The following is a 25,078-nucleotide window of genomic DNA, read 5'->3' on the forward strand; positions in this document are numbered from 1 at the left end:
GTCCCGGTGAGTGTCCCGGTGAGCTGCTGTCCCTTCGGGGTGCCGTGTCCCGCGGGAGGGATGCAGAGGGAGCCTGGGCTGGGATAACGCGAGTGCTGAGCTCTGGAWGCAGGAGCGGCACACGGGCTGGCAGCAGCGCTCCCAACGCGATCGCACAGTCCCCTCTAGTGGATATTCCGCTTCCATCCTCATGCATGTCCTGCCCGCACCGCGCTGCCATCGCCGGGCTSCAAACCCTGGATCCGGGGCACGATCCTGCTCCTCTCCTGAATCCGGGCACGGCGAAGCCCCTCCAGCTGCCTCCAGCTGTCCATCGCTGCCTCCGCTCCTTCCCCTCCTGCGTATTTGGGTGATTCATCCTCCCCCCAGCCCGTCCCCTGGCCTGGCTCTGTCCCACACCTCCCGCTGCCCTTGCGTCAGGGCTGGCCCTGCTTGGCCCCTGCATTCCTGGCTCTCCCGCTCCGCTGGGATTTCACACCGCTCGGGGTGATTTGGGCAGCGGCCAACACGAGAACGAGCTAATGAGCACCCGAGCTGCGGCTGCTTCCAAGGGATCGCTGCGAGCATCACTTGCTCCTGCCCTGCCAGGAGMTGCAGCTTGGCCCAGCTTGGACTGGGGTGAAATGGGATGCTCTCAGGTGGCAAAACCCTCAGTGGGGTGGATGTTTGCACTTTTGTCCAGGGAAGGGTACAAAGGCTCCCGCTTGCACTAGCCTGGAGCACTGCCCTGAGCTCAGGGCCACAGCCAGAGCACTACGACTTTCTTACCCCTCCTCTGCCTCTCCCTGCTTTGGAAACTGCTTGTCACCTGGAATATGTGGTATCTACAGCCTGAAGCTGTTCAAAGGAAAAAAGCCACGTAGGAGAGCGTGGAAGAATGGACTCAGCTACAGACCAGGAGCTCATCATGCTCCATCATGATACAGTCCCTCCAACTTGCTCCATCTGTTACTGGAGATTTGTGGATTTTTTGGTCCCAGTGCCACCATCCAGAAGCCCCAGCTCTGAGCAGAGCTAAYATCAAACCCTCTGCCTCCATCCCTGTGCCAGGGAAGGACAGGGTCTCCTCTGGGGAGCTGGGACCTCCAGCGCAGGGTAAGGGTAGTGGGGATAGAGGAGTTGTGGCCCAACACTTGCTGCCAGGGAGCCCCAAAAACCAGCTGGAAGGGCAGAGAGGTGCTTGTTGCTCAAASCAGCCCTGGGACAGCTTTATGGGCCCCACAGCAGCASCTTGRAGAGATGCACACCCAGTTCAGGCCRTGCTGTTTGAGCTGGCAGCCAAATCCCCTTGTCCCCATGCAGGCCAGGAGACCCTTGGCTCACCGCATGCAAGTGCTGGTCACGCACAGGGATCCTCATGGCACGGCCCCATGGTGGGCAGGGGGAGTCTGGGGACATCTCCCAGCCTGGTGTGTGGATGTGGAGCAGCCAGCAGTGGTGGATGAGGCATAAAATCCCAGAGAGAGACAGCCCATGAYATTCCCAGCCCCTTTCACAGCTTCGGCTGTGGCCCAACAGGACACACACTTCACAGCTTTATTTATTATAAAAGATCTTTAGGGAGATGAACTCTACCAAAACCACCCCTTGGCTTTGTTTCTGCCCACAGGGACTGTGTCTAACAGTGATGGCACTGCCAGGGCACTGGGACTGGCTCTAGGTTTTCTAGACAAAGGGACATTCCCAAGTCTGGAGCTGAACCCCTATCTCCACACAGAGCAACGGCAGGGAAACTGCAAACCCCAAACTCCATTTCCAGGCAGCTGGATGCCAAACAACTCAGTGTTTATTGCAGTGCTCCTCATTTGCCTCATGTTTATAGGTGTACATTCAAAAATAAAAGCTCTGTGTATCTCAGCTGGGCACAGAGGGGCTTGAGTGATGAACAGGCAGCTCCATCGGTGGTGGAGTCATCTCCCAGCCCCGAATGTGGGGAGCAAACAGTCCAGCTACCAGCTCAGAGTCTCTGTGCTTCGAGCTGGAGCCTCGTGCATGAGAAACTCCAGCTCTGCTTTCAAGTATATTTGGTGTGAACACACACAGTCTCTCTGGCATCACATCTCACCATAGGGAAAAGACCTGCTGGCCCCAGAGAGYCCATCCCTCGGATCCAGCCTCGGGGGGAGATGGCAGGTTTGGGCAGCTGCTGGAGCCATGTGCCAGCTTGTTTTGGCTCGATGGGCAGGGAGAATGCTCTGGGGAGCTCAGGCAGCTCATATTTACATGGTACCCTTGGGAAAAAAAGCAGCTTGGACCCCATGAAGTCACCTCAGTTGCAGAGAGGGGTCAACAACTGGTGGAGGTCTGGTGGAGCCAAGGGGTTCCTGGTGCTCAGCAGCTGCAGCAGCTGCCCACGGTGCTCCCACACTGTCCCAGTTCCCAGCCTCAAAACCCTCCAGCCAAGGTGGTTCTTGGCCAGGAGGCTGCACGTCCCAAATTCACCCCCCAAAACTGAACCCACCACCCAGAGAAGCACACAACAGTGGTTTAAACAGGAAAAAAAAATGAAAAAAAAAAAAAGAAAGAAAAGATGCTTGTGGTATGTGAGTGCCACTGTCCTGGGCCAACCATGCTGACTTTGTACACTCRCCCTGTCCCAAGAAACAGGGCAAGCCCTAAGTCCCTGGCCCTGCAGCACCCAGGGAAGGCACAGGTTCCAAAGCACCAACCCCAGAACCCCTCCAGTCCTGGATACCAAGGGGTTCTGGCTGCCACTGCTGAACTGAATTAGGTTATTTCTTGGTTATGTAGCTTTAAGTCCATGTACTTTTGCTGATGGGAGCCCACAGGAGAGGGACAGACAAACCAAAGGTGTGAGCAAGGAGTGCAGGGTGGCAAACCCCACGCAAGCCCTGGCTACCAGCCCTGCCTGTGGGGTTACRTGTCCAAGTGGGGAATTTTACTGCTGCAGCCAGCAAGTCCTCGGGCCAGGAGGGCAGTGGGATCCTGGACAGTGTGGGGACACAGCAGCGGGGCTGATGGCCTCTGTGGGGTCAGCAGTGACGCACCCAGCACATCCCTGGGGCTTTGCCTGGGGTGGTCCAGCAGCAGCTCCCACTGGGGACAGCTGGGCCAGGCTGCCCTGTGGCGGTGCTGCAGGCAGGGAGGGGATGCCAGGCTCCCCCAGCAGCTGGGGTGTCTCTCTGAGGCCACGAGAAGCAGCAGCAGCAGATGCTTTCTGGTGCCAGACAGGTCAGGTAGTTCAAGGCCAGACTGCTGTGGGCTCAGCAAAGCAGGAATGAGACAAACAAGGGAGGAAGAGGCTGAGGGCACAGCTATGCCCAAAGCATTTCTTGGAGCTGCCCCTTGGTCCAAACACTCCCTTTTTGGTSGCCAACTGCAACTTCCCAGAGCTCAGCAGCCCCAGCACAGCCTGGCTGGTGCAGCTGCGTGTGCTGTGACCCCTTTGCACCAGCCAGGCACTGAACACCTCTCTGCAGGGGCCCAGAGCCAGGGAAGAGGACCTGGCAGAATGTTCTGTCCCCAGACACCCAGAGCTGGGGCCGGGTGGAGCTGCTGAATAAAACCGACCCTGTGATCCAGCTCATGGGCAGCTCTCATGGGTTCTGTGCTGCTTTCAGCTGGRGTAGAGTTAATTTTGTTCACAGTGCCTTGTATGGGGMTACATTTTCTGTGAAAAGAATTAACTCTACCCTGGCCAAAACCAGCACARCTCCCCAGCCTTTAACAGCAACATCTTCCCAACATCTTCCCCTCTCTCAGTGTGTGAGAACTGCAAGCAGCATCCACGGATGTGCTGGTGACAATCCTCCCCCAACATAGCCCCAGTGCAGGGAGCCTGGACAGCACCCACCTGCTCTCCCTGCCCTTCCAGCCACCCCCTCCCCAGATACAGGCACTGCCAGGGGGATGAAAACCTGTAAGGACTAAACAAACCATCTGCAGGATCCCTGACCATAAAGCAGAGGGGGAGTTGGAGGGCTTGTCTGTGCCACACAGTGCACCAGGCAAGGGCAGTGACAGGCCGAGGGTGACGTTGTCCATCAGAAACTTCAGGATGGCCTCGTGGAGGGTACAGAGGCAGCACAGAGACCCCAGGAGCCAGCAGGAAATGTTCCCCAGGCAGGCTGTCAGGTCCACAGGCACAATCCTGCTGTTGGTCCCTTGTGGCAGGACTGGGCTGGGGTCTKTTTTCTAAGTCCAGGTGACTGTGGCCCTCCTTCAGCTGACCCTCCTCTTCCTCTCTGCAGCAGGGACAGCGTCTGTCTATCTGTCCATCCATGGTTCTGGCCTTCAGCAGGGCTCCACAGAGACACAGACAGGTGGCTGCAGCCCCAGGTGGCTGTGGGGGCCAGTGTTTAGGTGGTCTGGCCGGGTGGGAGGCGTTTGCTGTCCAGAATGGCCTTCCAATCATCGGCCCAGGAGTGCAGCCGGCGGCTGGGGGGCTTCAGCTGCAGGTGCTTGTTGTGGCAGGCAGTGAAGAGCACATGCTCCCACGTGGGGTTCTGCTCGGCCCCTGCAAAGGAAAGACAGAGGTCAGCAGTCTGGGCAACTCCTCTACGAGGCACCGGAGCTGATTTTACTCCAACATGAAGAGCCTGAAGTCACAAAACCCTAAAAGCATGGAAGGACCAACGTGCATCCCTCCAGTCATTCCTTCACCCCTCACCTCTCACCTGTTATATCAGGTCTGTCRTCTATAAGCAGGTCAGCAGAAACCACCGTCTTATCTCGTGTCAAAACAATCTGCTCGAGAAACTCGGGGCCAAAGTGCTTCTCCACCCAGGCATACTGGAAGGCAAGAGATGGCTGGTGAGCTCAGGGAAGGCTGATGGATGGGGTAGGAGGGGTTTGGTGGAGTGGAAGCAGCCCTGGCCCCCACCCAGGGAAGATATCTCTCGTAATAAGTTTATTAGTGGGATTTGGATGCTGCTGGAGCAAAAATAGTTTTAAAGCCAAGCAGCTTTTGATGTCGTGATGGAAAATAAGACCRAGAGCCTCAGTGTGTTCAAATGGATGGAACAGGGAAATATTGCTGCTGTTTTACATGGCTCAGACACCTTTCACTGGGCAGTGTGGATGGGAGGGGCAGCTGAGATTTGGGCCTGCTCACCTTCTCGTAGGGGCAGTACCGGTACTTCTTGATCGGGCTCGTGCAGATGAACACGTCAGTGCTGCCACAGGGAGAAAAACAGGGGCAGAGTGTCATTCTGTGCAGAGCCCAAAGCCAACCCCCCACCACACACAGATCAAACAGATTAAAGACATTAATCCCCCATCTCACAGAATCCCACAGCACAATCATGTTCCCCTTTTCACAACTTTTGCTGGAAGCAGAGAGCTGAAGGGAAGGGGCTGCACATGGCTGATGTTCTTGGTGACTGCTCCAGGAGTCAAACCCCTCTCTCTCCTCCCTTGCCTGATGGCCAGGAGATATTTATTTTTAATGCTGTTGCTGTATCAGCACTTCTGCCAAGAGGTGCATGTGAAGCCACGGCTGCTCCCCCATCCCTCCCCACATGGCATGGGCAAGCTCCTACTCACTCTGCCAAATTTGCCATTTGCTTCACAGCTTCCACAGCACCAGGGAGCGGSTCCAGCTCAATGAAGAAGTTTTTGGATTCCCAGATGCTGATGGCTTTCTCCTGTGAGAGGAAAGAGAGCAGTTACTGCATTCCTTGCTACTCGTCTTGCACATGCGTCTTCACTCTTTGCTAGGACAGGGGACGGTGACAGTGGGAACAGTGGGAGCACAAGCTCCAGTCCCCTCCTGCTCACCTCCTTTGCTTCTGTGGGTACCTGTGCTTCCCATCTGCCAACCTGCACCCACCCCATGCAATTCAGACTGGAAATGCTCTGCAGCAGGCTTGGTTTTGCCTCTGCAGCCCCAGACATGGAGAGAGCAGCACAATCTCCCAAGGCCAAACACCAGAGATTATCCAGATCCAAACCAAACCCTGGATCTGCATCCAGAGGGATGGATCTGTGTGGATGCAGCTGACGTGGCCTGGTAGCCCTGCTGTACCAYGATGCTGTTCAGGCACAGATGCTGTCTGGCCTATTTGTCTCCATGAGATCACTTAAAATAGCAGCCAGGCTGCTCTCCCAGGAGGAAGTACATTACAGGGAGAACCACATGTCAGGATGAATGCAGATGCTCTTCCTCAGGGAAGCCTGGACAAGGTCTAGCAGGCAAATAGAGCMTCTCCAGGGAAGGATTTGAAACACAACATCCAGGACAGGAGCCTGGGTGCAGTGGTATGGCACAGGGAGAACAGAGAGGAGACCAAAAGGGAACAAAACCGGAGCAGAACAGAAATGCTTCCAGGCTCCATGGCAAGAACAACCAGCCTGAAAGTCTGCCATGGGGCCATGAAAGCATTCAAACTCCAGTTGCTCTGCTTCAGACTGGGGAGCAGTGATGTTTTATTYTTAAGATATTGCCTGTAGTTGCACAAGAGACACCTTAGAAACGCAGCCTGATGCAGCAGAGCACTTCAAACTGCACTGAAGTGTTTYCTTACAGCAGCACTTCCGCAGCTATCCCGCTTCCAATTATGTCAAAAAGCATTTTGCAATCAAGCTTGAGGAGAGAAGAACTAAGCTCACCTTGAGGAAAAGGCCCACTCAGCTCYCAGAGGCAGAATAATTCCCTGTGGCACCAGGACCAGCATGCTGCCCAGCAGGTGAAAAACCCCCTGGACTAGGAATCCCACCRGTGCCAGGACAGACCCTCAATGCCCATAAGGAATTTCCCTGCCTGTCCAGGGCTCCCCATCCTTCCAGGTCTGTGTGCTCAGTGCATTCCTGAGCTCTCCCCTCTCGGAGCTGGGACCTGCAGCTTGTTGGACTCTYTGGATCCTATTTTCTGGTCCCTGCAGGATGTCAGTGGTGCTCTCTGGTCAGACACTGGGATGGTCCATGTGTCTGGAGCCACAGAGCAGCTCCTACTCACTTTAGCCCTGCTCTGAAACCACAGGGAAAAACTGCCCTGAGGTCGGTCTGTGCAAATTTTGCTTCTTGTTCCGCCCAAGGTTTTGTTGGTTTTACATGATCACAGCAGACACAAGATGAGCTCACTTCATTTAACACATCCAAAGTAGTTAAGATCAAGAAAGAAAAAAATGTTATCAYGCATTACCCCTGCCAAACTTTGAACAGCTGCTTTACTGCACAAATTACGTCCTGCACTTCCCTTTCACCATTCCCAGCCAGAAAGAACACTTTATTCCTTCAGCTCATCAAGCTGTTTAGGACTTTGCCCATGGGAGAGCCCTGGACCTTATTCCCACTCCTTCTCCTGCAACCATCATGCCCCTAACAACAAGAACACTTTTATTTACCATAACACATTTCAACTAGTGCAACTGCAATCCACGGATGAGACCACACACATCCACTGGGATGGGAAACTTGTAGAGGCAGAAACCAACYCTCTGCAGCAGTCAGCCTGTCGCTGAATGATAAATTACAACACAGAGAGAGAGCTTTTTTTTCTGCTTTTAAGCTTTAATTATTAAATTGAATGTAATAATTTTTGGCACGGGAGGGCTTGGGTTGTTTTAATTTTAAGGAAGCCCTCAAATGAAGCATCAATTGCAACATTTGTTCTGAACTTCTTTGCTGCATCCCACCCCTCACACTGCTGTTGAGGAGCTAAAGAATCCATCTAGGAATGGTACTAATGCATGTGGCCAAATCAGAGCTAGAAAAACCCACCCATTTAATCTGGGGTATTTTAAGACAGATGTTCTGAAATATCCTCTTTCCTTACATCTGTCTCCACCCAGGCATGCAGGGAAAAAGCCCCCATAACCATCTGATCAGCCTGGTCTAGTGGAAGATGTCCTTCCCTATGGCAGGGGGTTGGAACCAGATGATCTTTAAGGTCCCTTCCAACCCAAACCATTCTGGGATTCTRCGAAAGACACAGATATGCACAAAAAACGCTGGATTTCTGGGAAAAAAAAAAGGCACTGCTGGAAGCCCTCCTACACTTCTGCGTTTTGGTTGGAGCTCTGTGGTGACGTCCCCAGCCCTCCCCAGCGCTGCACCCACAACCTGGGGGTCAGAGGGTCCCTCGGGGCCAACTTCTGGCCACAAGAAGCCCACGCGCGGAGCCGGGGGAAGCACAACTCACACTCAGCTCGGGTCCCAGGCGCCCGTATTGCTCCGACACCCAGAAGCCCCTCCGGTCCTCCAGTGCAATGTAGGGCTTGTCAGGGTACCTGGCCCTGAATTTCTTGAGGAAGCCTCCCTCGAAGTCGGCCAGCACCCCGTCCATGTCCACCAGCACCCGCAGAGCCCTGCGGGACCCCGCTGCCGGACCGAGCCCCCTGCCCAGCCCGGCCAAGGGACCGCAGCGCCGGGGCCGCAGGTGAAGGAAGCAGCTCAGCAAAATCATGGTGGAGGGGGCTCGGGGCACGGGATGGGGGATTCGGGGCAGGGAACTCAGGGAAGGGAATGGGAGGCTCAGGGAAACAGGCTCAGGGCAGGGGATGGCAGCTTGGGGTTCGAGGAATTGGAAAAGGGGATGGGGAGCTCAGAGAAGGGGGCTCAGGGAAGGGGATGGAGGGCTTGGGACAGGGGATAAGGCGGTGGAACAGGGGAAGGGGGCCCGAGGAAGCAGATGGGGGGCTTGGGGCAGGGGATAGGGGGCTCGGGGCAGGGAACGGGGGGCTCTCCAAGTCAAGGGGGGGGCCTCTATTTCAAACACGCACCAAGGCAGCGGGCAGCCCTGTCAAGCGCATCCCTTTGCAGCAGGAGGAAGGAGCGGCGGGGGGGTGCAAAGGGGAGCAGAGGGGCTGCCGGGGGGCGCGGGGTGGATGCAAAGGCCCGTGCTGGCCCCCAGCTCGTCCTCCCGCTCCCCGCCCCATCCCTCCCCGGCGGCGAGCGCGGAGCGGCGGCGGCGGCGGCGGCCGGAGGGGAGCGGGGACAGCGGGGCCGGTGCCGGGCGCGGAGCTCGCCCCGACCCGGCAGTGCAAAGCCCAGTTCCTCTTCCCGGTGCCTGCCGAGTCCGGAGCGCCGGCACCGCCTTAAAGCGGCACAAGCGCCCTGCGACAGCGCGGCGGATCCGCGCCKCCCGCCCGCCTTACGGCTGCCACAGCCCCGCTGCCCTTCCCCTCCCTCCCTGCCTCAGTTTCCCTCGCTCTCAAAGGGATACCCAGTCCCCCCGCACCCCCCAGTCCCGTCCCTGCCCGCAGAGGTGGTGGGTACATTTGGGGGCATACGTAATGTGGTGGTTTTTTTGCATAAAAATGCACCCGTTTCTGCCAGCTCTTGCTCTGTGTGACAGTTCTGTCCCCACGTGCGACAGGGACCTTTAAAAACCAATCCCGGAGCCCAAAGAAGGTTCACGAAGGGCTCGATGTTCTGACCACAGAGAGCAAACATCTGTTCAAAAATCACTTTGGATATTAAAACTGATGAAGAAGGGGAAGTTCTCCAAATGGTGTTGACAGGATTAGGCAACCACTGAGCTGGGGAATAGAAGATTTTGCTCGACATCAACAATAAGGTTCCAAAATATTTAATTKTTCAAGTCCAGAATGTTTCCCGGTGGTGTGTATTGTCCTTGTTTCATAGAAAGGGCAAAACCGCTGTTGGGCTTAGGTGACCTGGGGAAGGTCACAGAGAGAGGGAGGGAGGGCAGGAAGAACTGGCCGGACACGATAGTGATCTCAGCTGAGGCTGGGAGGGAATGTGTGAAGTTCAGGTCTGTGTTGTGCTTTCACTTGCACCGCAGGCATTTTGCTTCCTGCAAGGAACGGGATTTCAACACAGCTGGATGTTCCTGACTAAGCAGGGAGGGAATACATGCAAATTTATGGCTCCCCAGGGCAATGGTCAGGACACCGAGCCTGACAAGAGCTCRAGGAGCATTTGGATAATGCTCTCAGGCACAGGGTGGGATTTTGGAGTTGTCCTGTGCAGGGCCAGGTGTTGGACTGGATGATCCCTGTGGGCCCCATACAGCTCTGGATATTTTACGATTCTGTGATCTCCAACACAGGCTTCCATCATCTTCACGGATACTGAACGACCGACACATTCTCTGCCTGCAGCAGCTCGGGACACATTGCTTCAKCTCCCGAGGGACGGAAAATACACATCCATGTATTAACCTGAGGGATTCAAACCGAGGGATTCGCCAGTACCACGAAGAACATTGTAAGAAATCAAACAACAGCCACCACATTCAGTCCCCGTCAGAGACGACAAAAGGGATTAAACCTGCTGGTGCCATGCAGCCATTCGGGTGGGCTTCACCCCTSGCCCCGCGGGCAGCGGCACGGACGGCGCTCCCGTGTCGGGGAGGGCCCGGTGTTGCGGGGGTCCCCATGTCGCAGGGGTCCCTCATTACACGGGTTCTCGTGTCGCGGGGGTCTCCGGTGAAAGGAGTGCCCCATGTCGCGGGAGCCCCGTGTGGCGGGAGCCCCGTGTCGCGAACAGCCCCGTGTGGCGGAGTGTCCCATGTCACGGACAGCCCCATGTCGCGGAGAGCCCCGTGTGGCGGAGTGCCCCGTGTGGCGGAGTGTCCCTTGTCACGGATAGCCCCGTGTGGCGGGAGCCCCCCGCTGTGGCGGAGTGGCCCATGTCACGGACAGCCCCGTGTCGCGGGAGCCCCGTGTGGCGGAGTGTCCCATGTCACGGAGTGCCCCGTGTGGCGGAGTGTCCCTTGTCACGGACAGCCCCGTGTGGCGGGAGCCCCCCGCTGTCGCGAACACCCCGTGTCGCGGAATGGTGACGTCCATGACGTCACCACCGCCCCCCCCCCCCCCAGCGCTGCTGAGTCACTGCCCCTCCCTCGCGCCTGACGCGGGGCCGGCGGTTGCCATAGCGACCGCGCTTCTCGCGAGAGGCGGCGGGAGCGGCGCGCGGCGGCGGGCGTCGCGCGTTCCCCGCGGCGGACCCTCATTGGCGGGCGGAGGGCGGCGGCTCCCGGCGCGCGCCGCTCCCCCCGCCCCGCCCCTCGGCGCGCGCGGCCGCGGCGCGAGCCGCCAAGATGGCGTCGGCCCTGGAGCAGTTCGTCAACAGCGTCCGGCAGCTCTCGGCCCAGGGTGAGGGGGACGGGGCCCACCGGGGGGACCGGGAGGACGGGGCGAGCCCGCGGGGCCGGGGGWGGACGGCGAAGACCGAAGGAGCTCGTCAAACCGCGCGGATGACAGAGGGGGCGGGCCGGGGCCTGCCCGCTCGCATGGCGCTCCCTCAGGCGCGAATCCGGGGTGCTGCACCCCCGGAGCTGCGGGGCCCGGCCCGGGTTAATTCGGGGGCTGCATCCCCAGGGGCTGCGAGGCTCGTGCTGGCGTTCATTCAGGCTGGTCCCGGAGGGATCTCGGCGGTGTGACAGGGCTCGAAGGGCCGGGTTCTACCACAGGGTGGTTTCGGTAGCGGAGCCGGCACCGGCGGTCGTGCCAAAATCTGAGCCTTTAAAATAGTGGGAGGAGCGGACATCGCGAGGGCTTTAACTGGGATTGTGTGTCCCAGCTGGTCACCTCCCTAATAAATGTTGTGATAAATGCGGTTTAAAATACATTCCTGAATTGTCCAAGTGTCCGTGCTGTACGTTTCTAAGCAGACCATGGACAGAGAGTCCCGCCMCACCACGGAACTGTGTGACAGATCTGAGACTGTAACCACGTGTTCACAAAGGTTTTTAATAATCACAGTTAGAATTCCTTCGTTTCACTGCCAAACTCCTAATTTTACTGTGTGTGGGCGCAGCATTTCCTGGTTCTTGAACTTTCCGTCTATGTTGATGCTCTGTGAAATGTGTGGTGACTGTTCTGTGCCTGGTATGTTTCCTCTTAGAAACTGATCAAAAATTGATGTTTCCCTCTATGGCCCCAGGCTTTTATCTCTGGCAGTTCTCGGGTTGAGCTCCAGYTTTCTCTTACTCTGGTTTCACTTATTAACTATAGACTGTTTTTACTGGGGGTRTCATATCCAAGAGACAATTTATGCCTGCAAGATGTGGGTACAAACCAGATGGAAGATGGATCCTTGTACTCCTGTAGTTGAGTTGGAGAACTTTCTATCACAAGGTTCTGGGGATGCAAAAAGCTCGAGGGTAGATTGGTTGGATTTATGGAAGTTCCCCATTAGGGATGAGCCCCTCTCTCTGTGAGAAAGTTCCCAGCACAGTAAAGACATGGACCTGTTGGAGGAAGTCCAGATTAGGTCACCAGGATCCTTGGAAAGATGGAGCTATGAGGAAAGGCTCAGAAAATTTGGATTGTTCTGCCTGGAAAAGAGAAGGTTCTGGGCTGGCCTAATTGTGGTTTTCCAGGACCTGAAGGGAGCTATGAAAAAGGTGAGGAGGGTTCATAAGGGCCTGGAATGACAAGACAAGGGGTAATGGTTTCATAGTAACAAGAAATTAGATTGAATATAAGGAAAAAATTCTTYCTGTGAGGATGGTGAGGCACTGGSTCAAATTGCCTGGAKAATCTGTGGTTGCTCCATCCCTGGAAGTGTCCAAGGTCAAAYTGGATGGGSCTTAGAGCACTCTGGGATAGTGTAAGGTGTCCCTGCACATGRCASAGATTTGGAACTGGATGGTCTTYTAAGGTTCCTTGCAGTCCAAACTATTCTGTGGTTCTGTGAAAATAAATCCAGAGCCAGGCAGCTGGAAGACATGAGAGCACTCAGGAGAGATGTGTGCACTTGTAGTGGTTTGACTGTCAGTGTTTGGCTGCCTGGGTGGTGACATAAAGGGACATTCAGTTGGGCCTGATACTGGAATTTATATTTAGACTGTAAGTTGTTCAGTGTATGTTTGTGGATAGTGGGATAGATCACGGAATCCCAGAATGGTTTGGGTTGGAAGGAACCTTAAAGGTCATCTCTTTCCAACACATACCATGGGCAGGGGCACCTTCCACTAGACCTGTTTGCTCAGAGTCAGTTTTGGGGTGGTTTATTTTGCTTTGTATTTTAAGGGAATGCTAAATGATGGAAGTGTAGAAGTGGTGGATTTCTGGAGTAGGGAGGACACCAGAGCTGGGTTTTTACAGTGYCTGAACACCATTATCAAAGCACAGAGAGTTTTACAAGGCCCGTTCCTTCCCATGCTTATGCCTTTTTTTAATTCCATATGAAGAAGAGAGATTTTGGAGGCAAGTTTCTGGGCTCTAGTCCCCCATTTGGAACTTTTGATCCCTCTGTCACTTCAAAACTAACATTTCATTGCTAGAATGTCCAGGTTTTCCTTTCTCAAAAGAAAAGGCCAGAGAACTGAGGGTAGTATAAATCTCTCTGAATAGAGGCACTATTCCTCATTTTATGGAGACTTTTGTTAAGAGTGAGAGAACCTCTGKTTTTTCTCTCTAATCTGAAAGGATTGGACATTGAAACAATGCTCTGCTTCAGAAGGACATTGTTTTAATTCATTCAGTTAGTCGGGGGGGGAAGAGCTTGAAAGCAGTTCATGGGAATGGATCTGCTTTCTTTATAAGGATTTTTGGGCTTACCACACCTTCCTAATTTGAAGTAGWTGCTTTTCATAATGTGTTCATAGCTCACAGCATATAAAATAACATTGTAGTTTTAATTCTACAAAATAAATTTAAGGACAGGTTTCTTAATCCTTTTGTTGTTGGTACTTAGTTGTAACTTYAATGTCTACTTCAAAAAAATGCTTATGAGCAGACATGAAAGGTGGGTAGGGCTTGAGGACCAGCAAGGAACAAGGTCTGGTATTTGTTCTATAAAAAAACCCATGTGGTGGGTGGGAAATTTATGCCTTTTGCATTAAAGAAAATTAAAACTTGGGGAGATACTACTATTTCCTGAAGTTGCATAGGGAAGCCGGTTAAAATGAGGTATGAGAATGGGTAAATGTTCTCTAATTAGACTTTGACAACAATGCTTTTTGTTTTTCAGGGCAAATGACCCAGCTTTGTGAACTGATCAATAAGAGTGGAGAGCTGCTAGCAAAAAATCTTTCCCATCTGGATACAGTGCTCGGTGCCCTGGATGTACAGGAACACTCYCTAGGTGTTCTTGCTGTCTTGTAAGTGTTGCTTGCTTGTAATTAAATATTAAAACTTCAAGCAATGTGCTGAACTGTCAGCCAGGCAAAGTGTTTTGTTCKGGCACAAGYTGYCTGGAGAATCCATGGSTGCCCCATCCCTGGAARTATCCAAGCTCCAAGGGCTTGGAGCAACCTGRGATAGTRGAGGGTGTCCCTTCCTATGGCAGGGATTGGAACTGGGGAGTCYTTAAGGTCCMTTCCAACTCAAACCAGTCTGGGTTTCATGATAAGCGTTTTTCCATATGTGTTCAGCAAAAAAAAAAAGTAACATTAGCTTTTAAAACTTTATTTCCAGGGCTTTAATGCATGGGACTGTAAACATGGAGCAAGACGTTTTATTCCAGTATAAAATGGGCTTTTATCATAGGTCTTGGATCTTTGTCTTTGGGCAGCACGGTTCTTGCTGCTGTCTGGAGTTTAAGATAAAACTTGAATTGCCTTGGGGGTGCTTGAACTTGACATTCAAACTGGCTGTATCTGACTTCAAGTGAACTGTCTGCTGGTTCCACTGCTATTTTAAAATTCTCTTTTAAGGGAAAGATCAGAATTCTAGTACTTGCTTTGCTACCYTTTTGAAACAAAATACTGATAATACTGAAAATTATCTTTGCCATTGTCGTTTGCACTAAATTGAGAATTACATTGTGCATAGAAAGGTATTTTCAAATATTGTTGAGCAGAGCTACTGGAGAAAGCCTATGCCATGTCTCACAAACACTTTGGATTTGTTTGCAAGCACCTACTTGTAAAGACTTAGCAATGAAAATGAGGCTTTTATGAATCTCCAAGCATTAAGTGCTAAACCTTTTGTTTCTTTGTTTCAGGTTTGTGAAGTTTTCTATGCCCAGCATCCCTGACTTCGAAACGTTATTCTCACAGGTGCAGCTTTTTATCAGCACTTGTAACGGAGAACACATTAGATATGCAACAGACACTTGTAAGTTAAGATTCATTTCATATTGMTATATATTTTGGATAGTTTGGTAATACTAATTTTTCACTGGGGTGTCTTTTTGTTTTTTTTACTGTGTTTAGTTGCTGGCCTGTGCCACCAGTTAACAAATGCCCTTGTGGAGAGAAAACAGGTGAGCAAGTATCATTTAGTACAAATAAGCTACTACATACCCAAGGCTTAAAGGGGTTACCAGCCTCTTACTCCATAAAGATTTGCCACTAACTTCACATCAGGTATTTCTGTGCAGCTCCTTAGTTGTTAAGTTTAGTGAAAGGTAATGAACCAAATCCAAAATTCTAAGATTTCTTTAAGGAAAACCTAAGGAAGATAATTTTCTTTGGGAGAAGGGTCACCTAAAAACATGTTCTCCCACACAAAGTAGGAAATCTATAGTACCAAGAATGTTCTTCAATGTGTGCATGAGTAGAGGAGASAGCTGAAAAGGTTGTTAGCACTGGTGAGTCAGTGATTTTAGTTTTAGTGTCTCACTGGTGTTATATAATGATCTTAATAAAATGACTCAAGATGTGTGGGAAACTTGACTAAGAAATATTTGACCAGTGGTTTGGTTGYTRAAATCCTGACTTCTTCAGACCACTTTGATGAAGTCTAGRTAGACTAGATAGATTTGATCTCAGCTTCTAAGTGGAGTGAAGTGAGAGCCTTGTCTTTAGTTTTTGGTGGGAGTTTAGATGTAGCCATGGAATCAAGGAAGGTTTTCTTATTGATACAGATTACTCCTTGATGAGCTTKGCTTTGTGGAGCAGAATTGATGAGTTTACCAGGAGAATTTGTATAGCCAAGGTTAATTTTATTTTCCAAGAGACTGCAGTATCCTACAACAAGGGAACCTCAAGTTAACCATTACTTAATGGAACCTGTCAATTAGTGTTATTTTTCATTTGTAAGTGTCAACATAAGATCCAATGTGCTGCCATCTATGAGAAATTATCTGAAAGAGATGTAATTTCTGACAGCCCCTGCGAGGAATTAGCATTCTCAGACAAGCCATAGACAAGATGCAGATGAACACAAACCAGCTGACCTCAATACATGCAGATCTCTGCCAGGTAAGGGCATCAGAAGGGCTTTTTATGAGAATAAAAGCTTGCAAAATAGCTATAATCTTTCAAGGAAATGCATGTTCAGATATTGCAGTGTAAGAATGGATTTTCAGTTGGTTTTTTTTTTTGGTTTTAGTTTTTTCCAGTAGTAAATAATRTGATATACTAAAATAAAATCCAAATCTTAGATCCAAATACAGAGATTAATTACTAATTTTAAATATTCAGTGCATGTCCTCAGATCTTTTGATTTTGTTGATGACTTCAGAAARTCCTTTGACATCCTTTCTCTGGGGGCTGAAAGTCACACAGAGATTATCTTGGGTGATACCAGTGTAATATCCAGCTGCTGTCTGCTCAAGTCTGACAAAAGACATGTTTGTCTTGATGTCTTTGGCCTGGATTTGCACTTCAGTCTCATTCTTGGCTCCTGGGATTTAGGGTTGGACAGGAATGTTCAGAGCAATATTTAGTGCTGCCAGCACAGTAGTCTGTCAGGCCTGGAGTTTTGAGCAGCTTTGTCAGAGTTTAATTTCTAAGAGTCAGGTAATTTTATAACAGTTCATAATCTGTGTTAAGGGTTTTCAGCCTGTGTTATGCCACTATTGAYATGCCCTGTTTTTTTAATCGTGGGAGAGTTATACTTGTGCAGTAGTATGAATTAATTTAGTTTCAATTCCTTCTCATGGAAATTCTAATGAAAATGGCTAATTTATGAAAACTTGATTTATTTTCTTGTAGCTCTGTTTGTTAGCAAAATGCTTTAAACCTGCCCTCCCGTATCTAGATGTGGACATGATGGATATTTGTAAAGAGAATGGGGCATACGATGCGAAGCACTTTTTATGTTACTACTACTATGGTGGGATGATATACACTGGGCTAAAGAACTTTGAAAGAGCACTCTACTTTTATGAACAGGTAACTTGAAATGAAACAGTAAGTCTGAAGTGTGATCTCTGGAAAGGCAAGATGTGTAACAGTGCTGAGAAAACACAGCACCTTTGAACTGTCACAAGCAAACTGTCTTTAGTGGTGTTTTCCTTTAAGAAAGTCTCTATCAGCCTCATTGCACTTTAAAGCTGTGCAGCTCAAAGGGTGATGTTAAATTTATCTCACTATAAATATTTTTCAGCTGCCTGCTTAAAACTCCAGCTCAGAAGCAGGTCACAGGCTGACACACAGTTGTGTGTCCTAAAAAATAGTCCCGTAGCTTTGCTAAGGCCTTTGCTACTTTTATGAGAGGAGTTATGCTTCTTCAAGACTCTTGTAGTATTTTGCTTTATCTGGGAAAGAAAATAGCAAAATTGTGAAGACTTGGTGTATGAGAGAAATGCTGTGAAATGTGCAAAATAAATTGGTGCAGCATTTTTCATTTTTGTAAATGAGCGTCATCTCTTGAGTAGTAAACTAAATTCTCTTTTCCCTATTCTGCAGACCTCTGATAAAGTAATAGCTTCATAAAACCTCTTTGAGGGTCTATGTAAATCCAGGTTCACAAGCAGCTACGGGTGATTTTTGGTACTTTAGATATATGCCAAGGAAAGAAGTTTTGATTCTATCAGCAGGGCTATTTTAAGACAGGCACCACTGTAATGTGATATGTTTTGAGTAGCTTTATAAAATTTCCTTTTTTTGCRTATTTCTGGATAATTAATTTTGACAGAAGTTAGTTAAGCTTCAATGCTCAAAGGAGAATTTCATATGTCACTCTATCATCTTTGCATGCAGCTTGAAAATGAATTTCTTGCTCAGCAGTAGCTACCAGGATCTACCAGTAAGTAGACTAAATTTCTGTTCCATTTCTTTCTCTCTTGCTTAGGCAATAACTACTCCAGCCATGGCAGTCAGTCATATTATGTTGGAATCATATAAAAAGTATATCCTAGTTTCTTTGATACTACTTGGCAAACTTCAGCAGCTACCAAAATACACTTCCCAGATAGTTGGTAGATTCATTAAGGTAAGTTTTGCGAATACATCTAAATAATAGATTAAAAAATCTGTATTTGTAAATGTGTAAAAGTGGAAGGTGTCCCTGCCTATGGCAAGGGGTTGGAATGAGATGAACTTTAAGGTCCCTTCCAACCCAAACYATTCTATGATTGTATGATATTGGTGATACAGGTTTTTAAATTTAAATTTGGGAAAACTTCAGAATTGAGTAGTATTAATCAATATTCCTTTCACTGATACTGCACATTGCTTTATAGTTTTTTATGTTAGAATTTAAAAAATACTCCCATTTCATTTGGCTTTCAAGCTGCAGTGTCCTTGTGAAAAGATTYGACCTGTGACTTCATCTGATTGAAGTACAAAATCTACATTGTTTATTCCCAAACCCCAGCTTTTTAAAGAATAAAAGCTTCTTTAAAAAATGCAAGTTTGGGGTCTGTGAGCATTCAAATTAGGAAGTGTAGGGTGAGAGAYAAAACTGCTACTGGGAGAGTTCTGATCCTAAGTAACACACTTTTAAAAGTTGTTATTTAACACCAAATCTGTTGATTTGTGACCAAAATTCTAGAGAGTTCTAAACACCTTCCAACTTCAGAGACTAATAAGCAAGCTCAAAACATTTTAAGAGATGTTTTCACCCTCTGACTCTGTGTTCATGCTGTGACCTTTTGTGGTCAAGGATGGGTGTCTTACAGGGCAGAACAAATATAATGGACCTCAAACTCAGCTGGTCAGCTGAGAGTCTTTTTTCACACTGCTGTAAGTAAAACTGTCAGACAGAGGTCCTGGAATGGTGTTTACTAAAYGTTCCACTGCAGTAATAGAGATTTAGTGTATGAGAGTCTGTCATTGCCATAAAGCCATGTATGGGCATCCTGTCTTTTTAATGAGAAATGCCCGAGCTACTTAAGTTTACTTCAATGCCTGCACAGCTTCTAATGTTGGAGCACTGAATAGATTTTGTGAGGCTGGTTGAACACTGTGTTCTTTAAGAAGGGTTCTCATTTTTCTAATTGCAGCCTCTTAGCAATGCTTACCATGAATTAGCACAAGTTTATTCAACCAATAAACCGTCAGAGCTTCGAAATCTGGTGAACAAACACAGTGAAACATTCACAAGGGATAACAATATGGGGCTGGTTAAGCAATGCTTGTCATCTCTCTACAAAAAGAATATTCAGAGGCTAACCAAGGTAAGAGAAACTGTGAGTAGTTTTCCTCTAAGAGTGTATTTCTGAAATATATTCCATTCAGAGCAAAATGATAATGTTGTAATGTGGCAGAGAAATTACTAAAAATGAGATTTGTGTCTGAAACAGACTGAAATGTCCTGTATAGGAAAACAATTCCATTGGCTGCTTATGCATTATTTAAAAGGTGATTCAGTCTGTCAGGGGGGTTTGCCCATGAGGTTTTCGTAGATAATCAAAAAAGTGCATGCTGCAACCCAGTGACCTTCATCCCTATTCAAAAAAATGGGAAAACTGAACTTTACAGCCACTTCATTAGAAAAGAGCATGAGTGAATGTGACAGATTTTGGAAGTGTCTGAAATAAAAGGAAAACCAGAAGCAGTGAAGTGATTTGCWCCTTCAGCTGAGAGGTTGGATTAATTCTGAAAGGTTATTGGGGAAAGCTTTTTTTTTTGGCAAGCTCAAATGACATTTGTTGCAGTACAAAAAAACCTCAGAAGGAGGTTTATATATGCATCTGTTGAAGGAAATTCAAAGGATGGAGAGTCACCCTTTTTGTGTAAAAAGGTGAGAGAAGAAGTTGGACATGGTCAGGATGTCTGGTGTAAAATGAAATTGCAGGAATGAGTAATGACTCCATTCGTGCTCAATGTAACAAATTAATGTCTGGAGGAAGAACTGACTCACTCTCATGATCCCTTTAATAACTGTGTTCTACTTGTTCCTTCCCATCAGACTTCCACAATCARGTTATATAGGCCATGAAGCATCAACAGGGAAAATCTTTAACATCCAGTTTTAATATTTTGATACTTTCTAAATTTCAGACGTTTTTAACATTGTCATTACAAGACATGGCAAGTCGAGTGCAGCTGTCAGGGCCCCAAGAAGCAGAAAAATACGTCCTCCACATGGTAAGACCTCTAACTTGGTTAAACTTTCTTAAAATAAGTACTTGGGCTGGCAGTGCATATCCTGAACAGTTCTTTTTCAGGGTGAAGGAAGTGCTGTCAGTCTGCTGTGGAGTTTAGACTGTTCTCAAAAAATCTAAAAAGCTGTTTTCCACCTAAGATAAAGCATGAATCATGGGGTTTTGGAAATATGTGGGAAATAAAAGCAACCAAGTTAAGGAAAATTCCACGAAGAGTGTCTGCATTGTAGTTACCTGAAGTTCTGTTCTTGGTGGTAACTTACATTAAACCTTCTGTCATTTCAGATAGAAGATGGGGAAATCTTTGCAAGTATTAATCAGAAAGATGGTATGGTCTGTTTCCATGATAATCCTGAAAAATATAACAATCCAGCTATGCTTCATAACATTGATCAGGAGGTAAATCTTTAACTGCTTTTGAAATTCTTACCAAAGAACCTTAATCTGTAATCAGAGGGCTGCTGGCAGAAGCCAGTGTAATAACKTAGAGAGTGAGGACTGTGAATCATTATTTGACTATTTCACAGTATTTTCACAGGTTTTAGATTAATACTCTCTGTCGATGTGTTCYCTTTTGTGTCCTGCACAGCTTGAGCTGTTTCAGGAGACTGACTACTTGCTGTTGGTGATGGGAAGGTCCTTGAATGGATTAGAAAGATTGKTTTCAGAGTTTTAGACTTCAAGGATCACTTCCATTGGCTGTCAGTAACCTGCCTGTAGGTTAAGGGGGTTATCCTTCATGAGACTGTCTATCAATGGCCTTAAAAAGGGCTATTAGGAAGACATGGTTCAAATAAAGGGAATAAAAGATGGTCTGACACTTTTGTTTGGGAGGTGAGGGATGAGAACATTTTGACATGGAATTTTCGTGATGGCAGAGGTTACTGATTCCATGGCACAGCCATGAAATACCTTGAATATCATGTACAAGCTGACCATAGTAATCAATTTCATACATATTTTTAAGATGCTGAAATGTATAGAGCTTGATGAACGACTGAAAGCCATGGATCAAGAGATCACTGTGAACCCTCAGTTTGTGCAGAAGGTAATTGATTTAATGTCTTGTAAAAGTGTGTAAGAGATTCATTCAGTGCACCAAGTATGTTGTACTGAATGTCAGTATTTACAGTGTTATTGCACATTATTAATAATAGGTGCATAAACATCATGACACATCATAATTTATTATTTTTGGAGGTGTTTTTTTCCTAATTAATCCTGCAGTGATTTCAACCAGAAAATGAAGTGCATGTTACTTCACAGGCACTTTATTTTCCTGCCTGTTCACTTCAAAGAACTGCCTTTCTCAAGCCTGCAAACCTGTTTCTGAACAAAACTAACTCTCTCCCTTTCAGAGTATGGGCTCTCAAGAAGATGACTCAGGGACCAAACCATCCAGTTATTCTTGAAATTAATGTTGCTCACCACTCCGCTTTCAAGTAAAAGCTTATGAAAGAATCACGCCTGGAATAGGGCATTGAGGAGTTCCACGAAGAGAGCAGAGAGAACTGAGCTTTGCTTTTCACCTGGACATTAAGAAAATAAAAGAACACCCTCTCAGTACTGTAAAATATCAGAAATATTCTCTGCAAAGAAAAAGGAAATCTCAAAAGAAACTTAAAAGTCTGTTGTGGATTTATTTATCTTCAGATTAACATCGTTAATGCATTAAATAATCTACCTTTTGTTTTAAAGGATTTGAATGTTGCTGTGTTTCTGTAGCAGTCCTCTTCTGCAAAAAAAAAGTTTTATTTCAGGGAGAATACAAACTAGTGTTGGTTCACTTACGAGATAATTACTGGTTCATTGTTCTGTATTTAAAGTTGGCTCAAAGTGCAGATTTATCATATGTGTGGTGGGGGCAGAGGGGTTGGAGTTCAAGGAAATCATAATGTAGAGAATTTGCATATGCCCAATGTAGYTGGTGCTGTCTGTTAAAGGAGGAAATAAGAACTGTTCTTCCCAAAAGGWTGAGGATATCAACATTAGGATGTTGTAAGGAAGCTTGCTGCAAAGTAGGAATCATATATGGGAACCATACATGACAGCTGTTTATGATTTTAAGTTTCTGGTACAAAATATCTGCTAATATTATTTGCTCTTAGATGAAACTTATTAGACYTAAACAAAAGGATATTTGGAAAACCTTGGTGTTCTGGAGGATTCTAGATAGGAAGTTCTTTACACTGAAGGAAATTTAMATGTTTGTTCCTGTGCAACTGGCAGGAAGGTTTTTTACAGGCTGATAGTTTCTTTGGTGGAAACTGCATGGAACATAAATAGAATTCTATACAGCTCTCAAAAATGCAGGATTTTACTCGGCGATAACATGTTGAAATGGTACCTGGTTTTTAATTTACTATTTTAAACTTTAAAACTTTGTTATTGGATTCTTTAAAGTGCTTCAGCCCTTAAATCAACAGGCTGTGTAATTTTCTGTCGTTCTCGTGTATCTGAAGATTCTCACTGTTCAAACACCTTCCTGTCAGGCAGAAATAAACCTGTCATCAAGTCAGAATACGAGCAGCTCATCAGCCACTGCTTTCTGCTGAAACACCTGACCAGGAACTGCTTTCTCCTGCTACCCTGCCAGCTTGTTTCCAGGAGCCCAAGTGGGAGCTGAGCATTCCTGGCCCTTGCTGTGTGAAGTTTGTATGTATTGAGGTCACCTGTTGTTGAAAGTACTCCATTTGTGCTTCCAGTGCTGATATAGAAGTGTTGGGGTTTTCTTTTAGAACCAGTGTCCCAAGTCCAGCAGAGCCTCTGTGTGACAGGAGGGTGCTGCTTTCTGGTGGAAAGAGGTGTGGTGGTGATGGATGTTTTTCTAAAAGTATAAAATACCAGTTTAGTATTGAACACAGTGGAGATCCATAGTGTCAGCAACTCATCACTTCCTGCCAGAAAGACTTCCATTGGGATAAATTATATCTGATCTTTAAGTAAAATCTTGGGCTTTTCATAATTTGCCTTACCAGTCTTGGAACTAGAAGAGATTYGTGATTTTGAAGGTTTTTATCCTAATTAATCCTGCAGTGATTTCAGTGCTGAACATACACGATTTCCCTCTCTGGTCCTGTGGAAGTGTTAAATGAGTAATTATACTGATGCTGTGACTCARTCTCAAAGCAGGGTGGTTGTTAACAACTACACGTGGCACTCACAGAAGGGACTGCGAAGACCTGACCCCAAATCCCACTCATCCAGAGATGTGCCTGGCTCAACTCTCCTTGCCAATGGCTCGCTTGCCAGGGGAGAGTGTATTCAGGATGCTGTCATGGAGTTGGAGAAAAACCAGGAATGTCCAAATGTCCACTGTCACACCACTAGTTCCTATTAGYATGGATTTACCTGCTGAGAGCTGCAGCAGGATGGTTTTCCAGCTGCAGAATTAGTAGAAAACTGATCTATGCAGCTGGCAAATAGTTCTACATTTTTCTCTTCTTTGTTGCCTAAAGTAGATAAAACAAATCCATGCTCACATCAAACRGATGGCAAAAATAGCTGTGTAATAGTTTCAAATGATATATTCCATTATATATCTGATTTTTAAGAGGGTAAATGCTTCTAAAGTTAGAGAACTGCTGAGGTTCCTTTYCTGGCATGGATAGTTGTGCTGTTAATATCTGAATTCTGTTCAAAATTCAAAGTCACGTCCCACCTGTAGAAGCAGTAGATAAAGCATTCACCAAAAGTGCTCCAGGGAAGGGCTTTTAAGTCCCAGATTGATAAACACACATGGTCTGGCATCTGCATGTCTTAAGATAGTGCTGAAATTAAGTCAGATTTTTAATTAAGCCGCTCCTTCCAAGTYTTGGAACTAATTGCATGGGCTGTGGTCAGCTGAGACGCTTCAAGAATACTTGGGCTTTCTGGTTTTAATTTGTATTTACTGCAGGGAAGGTCTTTTGCTCAAATCTAGGAACASTGTGTGCTGTGCTGCTCCCAGCTTGGACTCTCAGAGGTCCCGTGGCTGTTCCTTCCCATCGTGCACAATCACAAGATGTGTCCAGGGAATACTGAGTGCATGCTTTATATCTGACTCCGATTYTGATACTTTTTAATTAGCAAAGATACAAAATGCACTTCTGAAGGCAGCATTAGATGTGCAACTGCAGTCCATAGCCACAGGAGGGGTCTCTAAGCCAGTTACTGTGRGATTTTGAAAGGTTTCTAAGAAATGGTGGGAAGCTGTTTGTGTACAACCCCCCTTCCTGTTTTCGTGCCACCGAGGAGCCCCAGTCTGTGACCTCCGCTGAGCCATTGCTCCACTGCTGTTTGTCTCTGGTGTAACTCCAGCTTCTCTTTCTCCACACCTTTCCTCTCTGTCCCACAGCACAGCCACAGCCTTGTGTTTGTGTTGTCATAGGCGATCTGTATAACCTAGGCAATGTTCTCTGTGTGGCCACGCTGGCCCGGGAGGTTAGTCCTGAGAAGTTGTTTAAATGTACTATTGGAAAATAAAGATAACAAACGAGTGGTTCTTCGTTTGTCTTAAATGAGATTGTAGATCTTTTGTATCTGAGTTTTCCTTAGTTTTTTGGTGGTTTTTTTTGGGGGGGAGGGTGGTTCTCTTGTTCTGGGTGCTTTTCAGGATGTGATTTTGGCAGACTGGGCAGGCTGCTGGTTGCCTGCTGGGTGTGGCAGTGCCCTTTCCTCTGGAGGTGTTCAGGCTTTGCTGGTGGCTTCTCAGAGCTCTCCTGAGCAGTTCCGAGTAGGAACTGTCYTGTGTATTCCTTGAGAAGTGTTGCTGCAGGTCCTTAGGTCTGAGATGGGCTACGGGATTTTGGATGGAAAGCTTTTACTCTGAGCATCCTGGTCTAGTGAAGATGCCCCTGCCCATGGCAGGGGGTTGGAATGGGATGGTCCAGAAAGCCCTTCCAACCCAAACCATTCTGGGATTCATGTCTRAGCTTTGTGTTTCTGCAATAATCCATCTTGCTGACTATCTGGGTACTGTTTTTTATCAGAGACATAATTATTA

General features: G+C 47.7%; 2 protein-coding genes across 2 annotated transcripts; one reads left to right on the forward strand and one right to left on the reverse strand.

Annotated features, from left to right (window-relative positions):
* Positions 1 to 1,500: 1,500 nt before the first annotated feature.
* NT5M (5',3'-nucleotidase, mitochondrial) lies at positions 1,501 to 8,984 on the reverse strand. The gene is made up of 5 exons (XM_057369761.1): positions 8,102 to 8,984; positions 5,506 to 5,606; positions 5,075 to 5,135; positions 4,638 to 4,752; positions 1,501 to 4,477 (listed from the first exon to the last, which is right to left on the reverse strand). The coding sequence occupies exons 1-5, from the start codon at positions 8,363 to 8,365 to the stop codon at positions 4,320 to 4,322; spliced, it is 699 nt and encodes a 232-aa protein (XP_057225744.1). The 5' UTR covers positions 8,366 to 8,984; the 3' UTR covers positions 1,501 to 4,319.
* Positions 8,985 to 10,926: 1,942 nt separating this feature from the next.
* On the forward strand, positions 10,927 to 22,620 carry COPS3 (COP9 signalosome subunit 3). The gene is made up of 12 exons (XM_057369762.1): positions 10,927 to 11,021; positions 13,846 to 13,975; positions 14,821 to 14,933; positions 15,032 to 15,081; positions 15,929 to 16,021; positions 16,757 to 16,936; positions 17,838 to 17,978; positions 18,991 to 19,164; positions 19,991 to 20,077; positions 20,380 to 20,493; positions 21,062 to 21,142; positions 21,453 to 22,620. Exons 1-12 carry the CDS (start codon positions 10,967 to 10,969, stop codon positions 21,504 to 21,506), a joined length of 1,272 nt encoding a protein of 423 aa, XP_057225745.1. The 5' UTR covers positions 10,927 to 10,966; the 3' UTR covers positions 21,507 to 22,620.
* The last annotated feature ends 2,458 nt before the right edge of the window (positions 22,621 to 25,078 follow it).

This window comes from Malurus melanocephalus, unplaced genomic scaffold (assembly GCF_030028575.1).
Source record: "Malurus melanocephalus ecotype Western Australia unplaced genomic scaffold, MMel_1.1 scaffold_115, whole genome shotgun sequence".
Lineage (NCBI taxonomy): Eukaryota > Metazoa > Chordata > Aves > Passeriformes > Maluridae > Malurus > Malurus melanocephalus.